Source organism: Trematomus bernacchii, unplaced genomic scaffold (assembly GCF_902827165.1).
Source record: "Trematomus bernacchii unplaced genomic scaffold, fTreBer1.1, whole genome shotgun sequence".
NCBI lineage: Eukaryota > Metazoa > Chordata > Actinopteri > Perciformes > Nototheniidae > Trematomus > Trematomus bernacchii.
In genome coordinates, this window is record NW_022988050.1 from 14,944,032 (window position 1) to 14,959,106 (window position 15,075).

At 40.8% G+C, this 15,075-nt stretch overlaps 1 protein-coding gene across 1 annotated transcript; it reads left to right on the forward strand.

Moving 5' to 3' along the window:
• The first annotated feature begins 766 nt into the window (after window positions 1–766).
• Window positions 767–15,075, forward strand: LOC117474012 (elongation of very long chain fatty acids protein 6-like). Its single transcript, XM_034120004.1, has 4 exons — window positions 767–1,075; window positions 7,693–7,824; window positions 12,262–12,413; window positions 13,117–15,075. The coding sequence occupies exons 1-4, from the start codon at window positions 984–986 to the stop codon at window positions 13,545–13,547; spliced, it is 807 nt and encodes a 268-aa protein (XP_033975895.1). The 5' UTR covers window positions 767–983; the 3' UTR covers window positions 13,548–15,075.

Sequence of the window (15,075 nt, forward strand, 5' to 3'; positions counted from 1 at the left end):
TAAAACTTAGGACTGCAATTTTTGATCTTTTGTATTGGTTGATGAATTTATTTAGCAAGGTATGGATCATTTTATCTGTTAATATGCCAAAAATAGATAGAACAAATTTGATAGAGCCAAAAATGATATCTTCAAACAACTCAATAATTGAATTATACATTCTCATTTGAGCTGCTGTTGTCCTTCCGCATGTTTAGTGTTTTTTAGCCAACATTAATCAATTTCCAGCTAGTATTTGATTAACATAACCCATTATAATTGGTGAGGATTATTTGTGCATATTCCAAAGTGAAATTATTGCACTTCACAGTTTTTGAGGATATCTGTAAGACAACATGAACCAATTGTTACATGTTACCACGAACAAGACGACAACATTTAATTTTTACAGGTTTTCTGTATATTCTCAGTACAGGTTATTTTAATATGAACAAACTAGTTTGGGTTTACAAAGGACGATATGTATGGAAGATGATTTAAGCCACATTGTCCAACATCAATTCAAAAGCTCAAATGTATTTCATATACGATTATATATAACTGTCATTTACAGGTAGGGGAATAGTTGTGGAGCAGTTGAGTAGAAAAGGTGTACAAACAAATAAAAAATCATAAGGCCTGCCATGAAGCATTTGTGGCTGCTAAAATAAAGGGCCAAACAATTGCAAACTCAGGTGCTGCGTCATTTCTTCATTGGCTTTTATTTTGAAAGTCCAAACCGGAAAACATTGTTTCATTCAAGCTGCCTTGACGAACTGAGAGGAAAGTGAAAGGCGGTGGGGAAGTTGATCTGGTGGTACCGCGCATCTTCCTGTCGACTCCAACCGGTGATAATCCAGCTAATATCAGCTGGATAAGATAAAGGATCAGCAGTCAGGCTGTAGTCCTCCAGAAGGCCGGTTCGGCGCGGTTCAATATTATTCCCTCCTTCGAAAATCCTGCACAAACGGAGATTTTAAGCGGAAAAAACGCTAATAATAAACATGAACGCGACTGAGCATTCCCCGCTGGCTGAGTACGATTTCGAGCGGCGCTTCGACGAAAGAAGAGCCCTGGAATGGATGCAGGAAAACTGGTATGTATAAAATGGAAAATAGCTTTGAAAAAGACATGATAAAATGTCTGCTAGGCCCTTCCCCTCCTCTGCGGTGGCTGGTGGGGTCTGTCTGTACCCCATGTCCTGTCAGGGTTCGCCATGCGGACCCGGTGTCTTACATGTATACCCCTCCCTCCATTAATGTGATTGATTTACTAGCTTAAAGTGTCGCATATTTCACTAAAATTCACCAGAATTAGCCAATGTTAGCTTAAAAATCATGGTAATCACATTCTACCCGCTTTAATTCAAATGTCCTTGAGGATGCAAGACATGACTTCATCCTTGCTCCCATAGGTCAGCCCGAGTTTCAATTACAGCTATGTCTGTTAAGCACTGTTTTCACGGAAGTTTACAATATGCAAAATGGAAACCTAGAAGACCATGTGTTTTCCTTTACTCTTATGAGACTATTCAGTAATGAATATAAATGCAGCTGTGTTTCTGTGACAGGCAAGTGAGCTGTCAAATGATGAGTGACTGTAGACTCATTTTTAAAGAGGAGCAAGTGCATTAACAGGGAAGCTTTGTTTAATACTTGGACGTGCTTCAGCATTCCTTTGGCAGAGTTGTAATGTAACTTTACTTTTAAGGAACACAATTATAGGCCTACTGCTGTCTTTTGTTTTATGGATCAATTTCATTTTGTCATGGCCATTTCTACTGATCATAATTCCATTGTTGAGGTCTACTAGAATATATTTACATTGTTCAATTTTCCAAATGGATGGATTCTCATACAGCATCTCTGTATAGTATGTGTATTCACTCTCTGTCCTACACGGCTTGTTGGAGCTCCTGCCCCCCCCCTCCTCCCTATGAGCCCACTGTGCTCTGATGAGTCCACCACCGTTACAGCTGAACATCAGTGATTATGTGTTACAATAGAGTGCCACAGTAACGCGTCCTAAAACCCGGAAGTAAGTTAGCATTTTACCACTTCCGGTTCCTTCGACAAAAACCAATGCATAGGATTTTGGAAAATAGCTCGAAATAAGGTCTGTGGCTGACACAAATTGAAGAGACCGATCACGTTTTGTTCAGCCGGATAATATCCACATGTCTACCCTACTTTTATAATTTTCGAATCATAAATCTAGATAGATTTATGATCGATAGATTTATGATGGATATTGTCCGGCTGAACAAAACGTGATCTGTCTCTTCAATTTGTGTCAACCACAGACCTTATTTCGAGCTATTTTCCAAAATTCTATGGAGAAATTGCATTGGTTTTTGTCGAAGGAACCGGAAGGAGTTTACTTCCGCGTTTTAGGACGCGTCACTGTGGCACTCTATGGCGTTAGCAACCAGAAATAACACCAGTAATGACAAACAGATGAGAATGCTGCGTGGGGTCTGGGTGCCGTGTTGGCGGGACGTTGCACGGCTCGCTGCTGTGAGGAGCGGACAGTGTGAGCTGGATTACTGGTGTAGTTTCCTGGTTGCTGCGTGGGGTCTGCGAGACAGCGAGACATCGCGAAACTCAGCCTGAACTCAGCCTGTACCCGCGGGTACCCGACGGGTGACCCGCAAAAAGAGTGATTCGCGGGTGGTATTTTTTCAAAAGAAAAATTCCGGGTTCGGTTCTGGGTAAAACAAAGAAGATGCGGGTCGGGTCGCGGGTGTTGCACAATAAATATATTAAAATAATAATTTAATTTAATGTTTAAATCCTCAGACCTCTCCCCCTCGGGACCGCGCATAATCATAACCTCTGCAGCGCATCAATCAGCTGCTGAGCGCGCCACATTCGAAATGGCTGAGGTGAAGCTCTCTAGAGCAGGGGTATTCAACTAAAATTCAACGAGGTCCAGTTAGAGAAAATCTCCCCATGCAAAGGTCCGGAACATCAAAATGTCTAAGTTGCTTTATGAATTAGTGTGATATATATATTGAAGTAGCCTGCAGCTTTATCAACGTCTGCATGTAATCAACAACTGACTGCCAATCAAATAAAGTACAATTCAAAAACAACAATATTTATTGTCAATTAACATTTAACTATACAGATATACAGTAACTGTGGATATGTGTAATGTTCCTCTCGGGCTGCATTTAAAAATAAAATTGGAGAAAATAAATAAAATAGCTTTTGAAAATATGTGCATCTTAAGTGCTTAATTTTAGATAAATAAAATAAAGTGTAGCAGCAGCTTGAGTTTCCCTTTTTCTTTGTTAACCGTTTCACATCATGACTTAACGGTTTCAGCTGATTATAGAACAATATCAGTCTTTACACATCATAACAATTGAACAGTTTTAAAGTTTCTCTTTCTTTCCCTCTTATATTGCAGTCCCTCACTCACTTTTTTTTAATTCAGTGCGAGAATTGAGCTCGAGCTTGTCCTGCCAGGAGTTTAAATCTGGGCTGAAATGGTGTCGGGGCCATTCTCATACACACATGCAGGTGCTCATCGGTTAGCCTCGGTTAGCCTGCCCTGGAACGATATTTAGTTTTAATTTTGATCCTGGTGGACTGATCATATTGGGCTCTGAGACTGCTTATTTTTTGTGACCTCAGTTCTGACTTGAGAGGGAATGTTTGGTCAAACACTTTGTGTTTTGTCTCATAGTGGCGTTTTGGCACTTTTAATGAGCACCACGGTCTCTGAACAAATGAGACACACTGGTTCTGTGCTCCCAGTGGGCAGGATGAACATGAATGAGTCTGTCCACTCGGGGTTAAAAGCTCTGTTCTCACTGTCCACTTTCCTCTTCTTGGAGAGCGCCATGTGTAATTATTTGCCTCTCCCTGTCTGCCGCTAACACGCCTGTTCACTCTCCTCTCCGTCTTCTCTCCCTGTATCGCTAACTCTTCACTCACTTTCCTCTCCGCTTCTCTCTGCCGCGCTCTCGTCTCTTCTTCTGTGTTTCTCTCCCTGTATCGCTCACTCGTCTCTTTCGCCCCCTGTCGGCGGCGGTTAAAATAGAATCGCCCCGTCAAAATTGAATTCCCCTATTAATGTATTGATTATAGGTCCGGGTCCGTATAGGTCGGCGTCTGGGTCCGGACCGCGGTCCGCCTGTTGCCGACCCCTGCTCTAGAGGATGATACAGCATTGTCAATATCTCTTCCTCAAGAGCTAAATCCAACGTCTGGGAGGCTTTTGGTGTCATCCTAGATGGAGAAAATAACCAACAGACAACAGTCCCGTGCAGGACTCTGGGCTGCAGCACCCTCATCTGCGAGGCTCCACTAGCACCCGCACCCCCAAACGTGGCGCACCTACAGTGTAAGCGCACCACAGTTTCGCCACTGCGAGGCTCCACTAGCACCCCCCCCCCCCCCCCTCCCCCCCCCCCACCCAACGCGTTACAGTTTCGCTGCTGAGAGAGTGTGTGTGTGTGTGTGAGGAGCTCCACGGATTGGTCCATTGGGTCGTCGTTACGTCACTTGGTTCCCGGAAGAAAAAGAAAAATCTCCAACGAGGCGTTCTGGGGCAGCATAGACAGGTCTTTTCTGTGTTAGAGTTTTACTCGCTACAGGGTGTACCTTGAGGGTTTGTGACTTTGCAGACCGTTTACATGCAGAAAAAGCTACATAACACACAAGGGGACGGGTAATAACCGGAAAAGCATGACATGGGACCTTTTAAGATGTGATAACTCGCGTGAATACTGTCCACTCTGCTTCTTCCTCTCTTACTTCCTCTCTTACTTGAAAGTGCTTCTTTATTGTTTCTCACATACAGGATCACTATAGAGAACAGTATTGTGCCGGAACTACAGATATCCTATGTTACACTGAAGAATATACACATGTTTTTCCTTAAAACTAGAGCCCTATATCAACGTGAATAATAAAATGACAAGAACTCTCGGTGAAGAAATTCCAAAGATATGTTTTTATTAAGTGTCACTATTGATTTTTCGTCCTGCAACACATTTCGTGGTTGCAGTATTTTCTTTTTTATGAACCTTATCAAAAAAGTGCATTTTGGTATGGGTTTATTTACATTGAAACTTGGCCTGCATATCATATTAAAATCTATATTTGGGGTGAAAAAATCCAGACATTTACAGACATCATCCCTCAATTAGTAGGATATTATATCGGGTGCCTTATCCGACAAAATCCGAAACAAAAATAGATAAAAGTTTAAATCTATTGTACAACTCCTGTCTTTGATGATTAGTGATTTATTAATTTATCAAATAAAAATCGAATCATTCGGTGGCCTTAGCAGGGCCGTTTTTTAGGATTTGACCTTAGGGCTAACCCTCTCAGAAAGTACACATAGTATTCTATTCAAAGCACATGTAAAACTGTCTGCTGGAAAATACTCTGAGGCTAAGTGAGTGTCAACCTGGCTGCTGTCGCTCTGTTCTAGTTTTGGTGAATTGAAGAGATCGATGAAAATATGAGGCCATTAGTGGAGAATGTGTGAGGACTAAAGCCAAACCAAATATGGCCTAAATCTGCACATGGGCTTACAAAATGATAGTAAACTGCGTGTAGGTTGGACAAATTGAGCACTCCAGTACACCAACTGGGGCTCTGGGTTATTACAGTAGACATATTTATTTGTTTCACCTCTTTAAACATACTGCGGCCACCCCAGGTTGTGCGCTTAAAAATATTTCTCATTAACTCAAACATATAACCTGTCACTCATTAAAACCTTATCTGCATGTGACATGCATTGTGTAACATATGAAGGCATGACATCAGGTGAACCCCTATGTGACTCTGTCAACTGGTGGCATTATGCATGAAACATTTCTATTATATGTTTTATATATACATAATTGAAGCAACATTCAGAAAGCTGAACCCATAAGGCACAGCTTAGGGCATCATTTGCGATGCACTTTATATAAAATGTCATTTAATTTATAGAAATGCACATCAAACACCAACAGCGCTATATCTAAAATTATTAAGGAGAGTCTGCCGCTTTTATTCCTATTTTATGGCTTTAAAAACTAAGTATCTTTAGGTTTTCATCTGTAGAATTGCACAAACAAGCAATTTAAAGATGTCCTATTACATTCAAATAGTAATTTTATGAGCTAACATTTTATTTTATTGAAACAAATAACCAATAGATCAATCAAAAGCAAAACAACTGTTAGTTTAAGCCTTAGTATACATTTTTTTTATATTTTATCAGTTTATTATCGTGTTTTTCCTTAATCTTTGGCCTTATGCAAGTTTTTTTTCTGCACTCAACATGGACGCACTGGGAAGGGCTATCGGAAGCCCCCGTGGCATTAACTGGGTCAAGCAGCATCCACTCGGACTAATATGTATTGTGCCAATCTGGATTAGTCATCTGGTCTATTCTCAAACCACCACTCACTCACTCACTCACTCACTCACTCACTCACTCACTCACTCACTCACTCTCACACTCCCTCCTGGATTAAATAAATACACATCAGGTATGGCTGTTCTTTTTTGTACAGCCTCACAGTGTACACCTATTTTTTTCGCCTCCATTAGTTAACCTTTTCTGCTCTGTCGCCATTTTTGCCCACCGGTTGTTAATTGAAATAATATTGGTGTCTGTTGATAAACCAGGCGGAGCAGTGCCCAGTTAAAATTGCCTCATCACTCAGAGCTGGCAGTGTAAACAGTCAGTGTGTCAGCAACTAATCTCTTAATCCTCTGCTGTGATTATAAATCAGGATAAGGCTGAAGGATTGGGTTATAAGACTGTTGACTTTTTTTATATAGCGTTTAAAATCGTAACGTACAAGTCATGTGTTTGAATCATGGCCTTGGTGAGCAGCAGACAGTCAGATCATGTCATATTTGTTCATAATTGCAGATGTCTGGTGCGTTCACCCTAATTGTGTAATGTCCTTATGTAACAGCAGTACAGCTGTGTAATCATGTCCAGTCCAGGGTCTGACTGAGGTGGTTTAGCAAGGATGTTTGTCAGAGGAAGTATCCTACTTCCTCTTTTTTAACATGATAGGGGTTAAAGTACATTTAGGGTAGGTTATGTCAGGTAATTCCTTTCAATAATGGTTGTAAAATACTGGTTTCTGTTCATTTATGTTGAAGGAAAGGCTTCTTGCGTTTGTTGTCTGTACTTTTATGTGGGATCACACAAATAAATTGTATGATTCCCATGAAGTAGCAGCTGTACCAGATGTTTTATGAATTTCTAGATAGAGATGGATGTTTATCTGTAAAAACTTGCATGACTTCACGTCACCACTGCTAAGCTTTAGGCGGTGATGTTTGGCATGATGATGTTTAGTTTTCACACATTAACTTGGACATTAACTGACGTATTTTACGTCGTAGAAGAAATTGTAAAAGTCCAGTAAGCTTGTTAACCTTCTAAACAAAATCACATTCAAAAAACCATTGAGACAAGCGAAGCGGAAGTGCTAAAAACTCAATCCCGTGTTCTAGGACTCATTCTGGCTGCACTCAGTCATAATGTTTAGTTTTTGGTACAAATGTAACCATATATGAATTTTGAGAATTTGTTATTGCATTAGATCTACAGGTGTCTCTAGTATTTTGTCCACTTTGGTTGCATCAATGGGGCTAGGATGAATACAATAATGTCTATGCTCTTACTCCTCAGTATGGTTGATTATTGTATCGATATGCTGTGTTTTGCCCTCCACAGGAGCAAGGCCTTCATGTTCTGTGGCCTGTACGCCGCACTCGTATTTGGCGGTCAGCACTTCATGAGGGAGAGGCCGAAGCTGAACCTGCGACGGCCGTTAGTGCTGTGGTCTCTCAGCCTGGCCATCTTCAGGTGAGTCACCATGCTGCAGAGCTGAAATGACTGGTCTTTGCTTCAGTGGATTGACATTTAAATGTACTGTACTTGTACTTTAGTTGCGAAAATCTGTTTTCTGCTTCTTTATACTTCTACTACACCAATGTGGTTTTAACTCTTCTACTTTTGATTTAATACTTTATTAACTCTACAGATTCTGATTCTGATTACAAAATATAATCGACTCATAAATGATGAGGTATTTTTATAGATTAAGCTCCTGCACTAGCACAACGTAACTCGCGGGTTACATAGAAACCAGGTTATGAATGGTAAAGAATAATGCATTGTGGAAAAATACATAATCTCTTGTTCCGCAGTATCGGTGCAGTCTGCTTTAAATGGAAGCACAATGTTGTCTAAAATAGTGCCCCATTGTATCATTTGAATTCTCTGTGCAAGTTCCAAGTTCCGCTCTAAGCAGGTTATTCAAGTCCTATTTGATATACAAAAGATTAAGATGTTCCAGTGTAGTACCATATTTTCCCTAGCGATCAATGCCAGAATGCTCTGGTGTGAAGTAGGGCTGCACGATTTGGGGAAATAATCTAATTGCGATTTTTCTGACAGATATTGCGATTGCAATTCGATTTGCGAGATCTGTTTTTCAGCGACCCAACTGAGGTTTATTGTAAAATGCATGAACTTCACCAACACAAGCTAACACCGCCATTCTGTGTCTACACAGTATATTATGCATACAACAGAGTGATACACAGTGATAACGGGTGTACAATATGGATTTTATTCAGCCAATTACTGCTTAGTTTTTATGACCTTTGACAATAAGATACCTGAACATTTGACTTTTAATGATATTAAAATAAGTTCATAACCTGTATTTGATGCACACCTAATGTCAAAAACGGCTAAGATTTAGTGAGCAAGCAGGTTGTCCTTCACTAAAACTCTGATAAAAGCCCACAACGTTAGCATGCTGCACCTGTTGTTGTTCTTCTTATCTGTTTTTAGTGTAGAATTACAAACCAACTGTTAAGCAGCAAACACTATCTGATTTTGTAGATTCTGGCATTGTCAAGTAAATACAAACATGCTGGTTTCAACTTCAAACAGTCAAAGTTGTGCTCAGTGGGAATTATGTTCACTGTCGGATTTCAACTGATTTTTGAATAAACCAGTCCACCACCGTTACAGCGGAACATCAGTGATTATGTGTTACAATCTATCGATTAGATTTATGATTTGAAAATTATAAAAGTAGTGTAAACATGTGGATATTGTCCGGCTGAACAAAACGTGATCTGTCTCTTGAATTTGTGTCAACCACAGACCTTATTTCAAGCTATTTTCCAAAATCCTATGGAGAAATTGCATTGGTTTTTGTCGAAGGAACCGGAAGGAGTTGACTTCCGGGTTTTAGGACGCGTCACTGTGGCACTCTATACCGGCTAACTGCTGCATAGATGCAGGGACTGGCCATGTTTGGTAAATCTAGTTTAGTGCATCCAGCGTCAGAGTAATACCCAGAGAGGAAGCAGGACCTTCAGTATAAATGGTATGTACATCACTGTAATTCACTTTTACTGCTCCTTGTCTGCTGTCCTTGGCCGAGCTCCAATAATCCTTTAGCAGTCGTGTCCTGAAGCGTCTTTGGTATCCAGTACTCTGCTCATACATATTTCCTTTCTATTACAATGATTTTCACTTGCACTGATAAAACCACACCTGTACCGATGGAAGTCTGGTGTTCATCCGTCCCACTCTCATGAATGTGATATCTCAGGAATGTCTGAAGGAAATGTCTTCAAATGTGCGCTTGGACTCGTTGGATGAACAGGGTAGACATTGGTGGTCAAAGGTCAGGGTCACAGTGACCTTACATTTTTCCCATTCTCATGAATGCCAAGATTTCCACAACTGTTAGAAGATATTTATTCAACATGGCTGAGACAAACCAGTTGGACCAGGAAATAATTGCATTTATTGTTTTATGCAAATTCAGCAGTAGAGTGATTTCTCTTGTGATATTTTTCTCTTATGACAAGGATGATTGTAAGGTTAGTGCTTAGAACATCTGAGAACAGTTCAGTCAGACAACTCACATGTTTCTTTGATATGTTTATTAGAAGCAGCATATAGTTTGAGTTTGGCGTCCAGGCTCGGGCCTCATCACTCCACAGATTTACACAGAACATTGAGTGATGGTTAAATAACTATCCCCCGAGCCTACAGGTGGAAGATGAGATGGTGGTGGGGCAGGTGAGCAGCAGCATCGTGGAAGCAGTAGCAGCAGCATTATCGAAGGCAGAGGCAGCAGATCTGGCAGCTTAAATAGAGCGGCACGTTTAGCAGAATGTGTTTGGTTGGTTGTAAGAGGGACGAGGCGTGACATATGTAAATGTATCATTGGTGCTCGAGTTGACCTGAACCAGCTCGCAGGCTTCGCCCCATTGTACAGCTTATAGGGTTTGGTACTGTATGGAGAATCGGCTCCAAATTTGAACCAGTTGCAAAATTCAGATTTACAAAGGAATTGAATTTTGATTTTGCTTATCGTAGCCCACACGTCAGTTCATACAGTCTATTCTCTGGCTGTACTTTTGTTTCATTAAATCAACCAATTTACAGGTTCCATAAAGTGTATCAAATAATGATGGAGCCCAAAGGTTGTCTTTGTGTTATTTAAGCATGTGACCTGTTCTGACCCTCACAAAGAATCAAGGTCTAGAAATGTTAAGAACTGGTTTGATAAGCAGAACAGGAAGCCACCCAAAGCTATCAGTTCATCTCTGCTTGTTGTGTTGGTTTTCTCTTTATTTATTTATTGCACAGGAATTCCTTCCTGCAATATCTGGATCAATGTTTAAATGCATTGTACTACAGCCACAGGGCTCTAAGAGGGTTTTTATGGACATTACAGGGATGAGTAATGTTATGTCTTTATCGCTGATGGAACAATGGAGGTGTGCATTCAACTCTGTGGTTCAGTGATGTTTTTATGGGAAACCATACCATGGGTTGTAAGGTGCTTTTTAAGGTTCAAGTTTGTGATGTATGAAATGGTGAGACCTTTGAAATGCTTTGTGATGATTACACTTTCACAAACTGAGACCCTCCTATAGGGCAATGAAAGGACTAGAATGATATTAACTGTTTCAGGATGTCTTAAGAATGATATTGTTGTGTGCTTTACCTCAGCCTCCGTTATGTGTACACTATACAACAAGGTAACCTGAAAATGGCTGTTGAATAGCAGTACGAAAAATGATTTGACTAGTACTGTAGGAGTGGATATTTGATCTGGTCCCTTTTTTGATTGGATTAAAGGCCAGATTTGATTTGTTTTGATCTAATTATATGCCGTTCTTGATGATTTGATTGCATCAGACGGATAACAAACATGTAAGGAATAAATATGAAGCACTGTTTTAGATAATAATCTGCAAATAATCCAGAACTCTGCTGCCCGGATCATCACCCGCACCAACTCATCCGACCACATCACCCCCATTCTCACTCAGCTACACTGGCTTCCTGTACACTACCGTATTGACTACAAAAACCTTCTACTCGTATATAAAGCTCTCCATAACCTTGCCCCCATCTACATCACCGACCTCCTTCAGGAGTACACCCCCTCCCGCACCCTCCGCTCTTCGTCCGTAGGACTTCTCACCGTCCCAAGCTCTCGCCTCAAAACCATGGGTGCTCGAGCTTTCAGCTGCTCGGCTCCCAGACTCTGGAAATCCCTGCCACTACACATCCGACAGTCTGATTCCATAACACTCAAAACCCACCTGTTCAAACTGCCATTTTCTTAATAAACTGTACCCTGTGTCCTTTTGTGTCCTTGTATAGTCCATTTCCTGTTGTTTGTCTTGTCTTACCCCGGCTGATACTTCACTAAATCCACTGTTTTAATTGTTCCCTATATTGCCCCTATGCCCTGTAAGGTGTCCTTGGGTGTTATGAAAGGCGCCCCCCAAAATAAATGTATTATTATTATAAAAATTGCTTTAACTTCTAATAAAGAAAAATAAAAAAGCCTACAGCTCTATATTCACCCAATTAGAGAGGTGATGTTCATGCACTTTCATATTTGCCGTTTACCTTTTTTTACATATGTACATTTTTTGTTTTGCATTTCAATCTTTTATAAAAATGTTCAAATGCTGTATTCAAGCACAACCCTTAAAGCACGCCACACTACATGTCATTACTTGCGGTGTTGTGTTGAACTACTATAATTTAATTATAGACACTTATTCCACTATGAGCATGGATTCAAACCAATACAGAACAATCCGATTAAGACCATCTGATATAAATGTAAGTCAGTTTGTGCTTGATCATTTAGATGACGTAACTGTGTATCACAATATGTTGATTTCATCCCCCCCATTAAAATAATGTTGTTTTAATGGTTTTGCCTGTTTTGGATTCCCTCTGCAGCATCATAGGAGCGGTGAGGACAGGACTGTACATGGTGCACGTCCTCACAACCAACGGCTTCAGACAGTCTGTGTGTGACATCAGCTTCTACAGCGCCCCCGTCAGCAAATTCTGGGCCTACGCCTTTGTTCTTAGCAAGGCACCAGAGCTGGGTAAGACTTCTGTCATCTCTTTTTTTCATAGTCCAAAACTTCAGAAGCCACTAAAATGTCTGGTGGTGTAAGATTAGGCTACATTTGGAAAAAAGCTCTCGCGGTAATTTCCTGACATTTCCCAGCAAACCTTAAAAGTTGCTTCTTTAGAAGATTAGTGCTGTCTCCCTGTGTGCACACTGATCTCTTCATGCCCTCTATTGAACCAGAGACCTGAGTGATGTTGGAAACGGAGGCATATGCTGAGTTGGCAATAAAATCCCATTAGTGGATGATTAATAGAGAAAGTGTTTTCCTCCCGCAGACAGGAAGACAGTCTTCGTCTTTCATACAGGGTGTAAACTGTTCAAGACCAGTATAATTTGTGCAAATAAATTAGATATATAGGCTAATTATGGTTTATAAAAACACAGCAATATCACCACAACAACTCATACATATGTATTAAGCATTCAGATCCAAAAACTGGTTATAAACATGCCAATAGTTTAAGCACTTTATGTACAGTAGATAAAGTTAGTGCATACAAAATGTTGGTTCTCATTGCATAGGAATGGTAAACTATGCTAAGTGCATTAGGTCAAAGCTAAAGCTAATAGTCAGCCCCGAAACTTTGATCGATGTATACAACTTATCTGGTCATGTGACAAAGATTAAATGAAAGATTCCTTTTATGAATGCATTTGATGTCTTCCTCTCCCAGGAGACACGATGTTCATCATCCTGCGGAAGCAGCGCCTCATCTTCCTGCACTGGTACCACCACATCACCGTGCTGCTCTACTCCTGGTACTCCTACAAGGACCAGGTGGCGGGCGGCGGCTGGTTCATGACCATGAACTTCGTGGTCCACTCCTTCATGTACACGTACTACGCTGCCCGGGCCGCCGGATGGAGGGTGCCCCGCCCCTGCGCCATGATCATCACCACCACCCAGATCCTGCAGATGGTGATGGGCCTCACCGTGCTGGGCCTGGTGTACAACTGGAAGCACGAGGTGCGCTGTCCCTCCAACATGGACAACATCACCTGGGGCTTCCTCATGTACCTCAGCTACTTGGTCCTCTTCGCCTTTTTCTTCTACGACACCTACCTCAGAGGCTCCTCCGGGCACAAGGGATCCAAGGCGGAGTAGCAGGTCTGTGCGGAGCGTGCCATGCGCAGAAATGACCCTCAGCGAGGGGCCATGAATGTGTGAGTCACAACTAGTTTCCTGGTTGCTCGGTCCTTCTCTTTTTATGACGTTTTCACTTGACTTTTTATAGGCACTGCTTGTAACATCCATGGATTTAGAGCGGTAGGAAAGAGGAGACCAGTTCAGACTGAGCACAGCTTTTACATTATCGAAATTAATTTAAAGGGGGTGAAGGAATAACATGTTGTCTTTGACTAACATAGTTTTTACGTCATTAGTTATTGCCTCTGATGGTTAGACTCTTGACCCTTATCAAAACAGAACAGCCATACAGTATGAGGGCCAAATATTTGTATGTTGTAATGAAAAAGTGATCATACTTGATGTATATGTAAAAACTCCGAAGTGGAAATTGTTAAAGGGAAAGCTCAACATTTTGGGAAATACAGGTATATGCTTGATTTCTGAGAGTGAGATAGCTTAGCTGTTTCCCCCTGCCTAGCGTCCTTATGCTAAGTTAACTGCCTCAGACAGAAAGCAAATAAACGTTATAACCCAAAATGTTTAACAATTTAAAATTGTGTCTGTTTTAGCCCTAGCAAAACTGTGACCTAAAAGATAGTGAGTTTAGGATTATCAAAAGGGAACAAAGACTTCACAATGCACTGCATGAAAGAAGGGTGTTTTTCTCTTACTTATTTTTAGCACTCACCACACATGCATTACACACAGCATTTTAACCCTTGTGCCTCTCTAGGGACATTTTTAGCTTTTACTTTTAATTAATTTAGGCTATTTTAATGCGTATGGCATAAATGTTCTGTGTTTTTTTTAAATAATATTTTGAAGCTCACAACACAACTTATAAGAAGTATCACAGGTAAATAATAGAGACCCTTAAGGTAAAAAGATATCCCCTAATAGGCGCGTTCACACCGGAAAACGTATTAAAGCCCCAATGTTTAACTATTTCCCCCCAGATTGAACCATTATCTAATTTTAACTACTTATGGCAAATTCTTGCTTTTTGTCTGATGACCTCCAAAGGCATTGCGGCCGTTTTATGTCATTATACTAAGTAAATGTTGTTACTAATAATTGGTAACTGCACTGTGATGGAGAGGAGTCAGAGCCAACAGCAGTGCCTTGATCAAGAGCACCTTGGCAGTGCCGGTGAACTAGCACCTCTCCAGCTACATATTATACGTATATTTTGGTCAGATGGAGACTTGAAACGTCGACCATTCAGTTCCCGAGCCAAGTCCCTACAGACTGAGCTACTGCCACCCATACACAAGAAATAAAAGGCATAACAAGGGCGTTATCGAAACAAACGTTTGGCACTTAAAGGTTTAAAATTCAGAAAATTAATCAATATTTAGTAGTCACATTCAGCGCTGGTGTTGGTCAAATGTAACTCAGTGGAATATATATATATTTAAATGTATGGCCATTTTGTGTAGGTCTGAGAAACATTGAGTTGAGTTCAAAATCTCGCCTCTCTACTGCCCATAAACCATTGAGCATC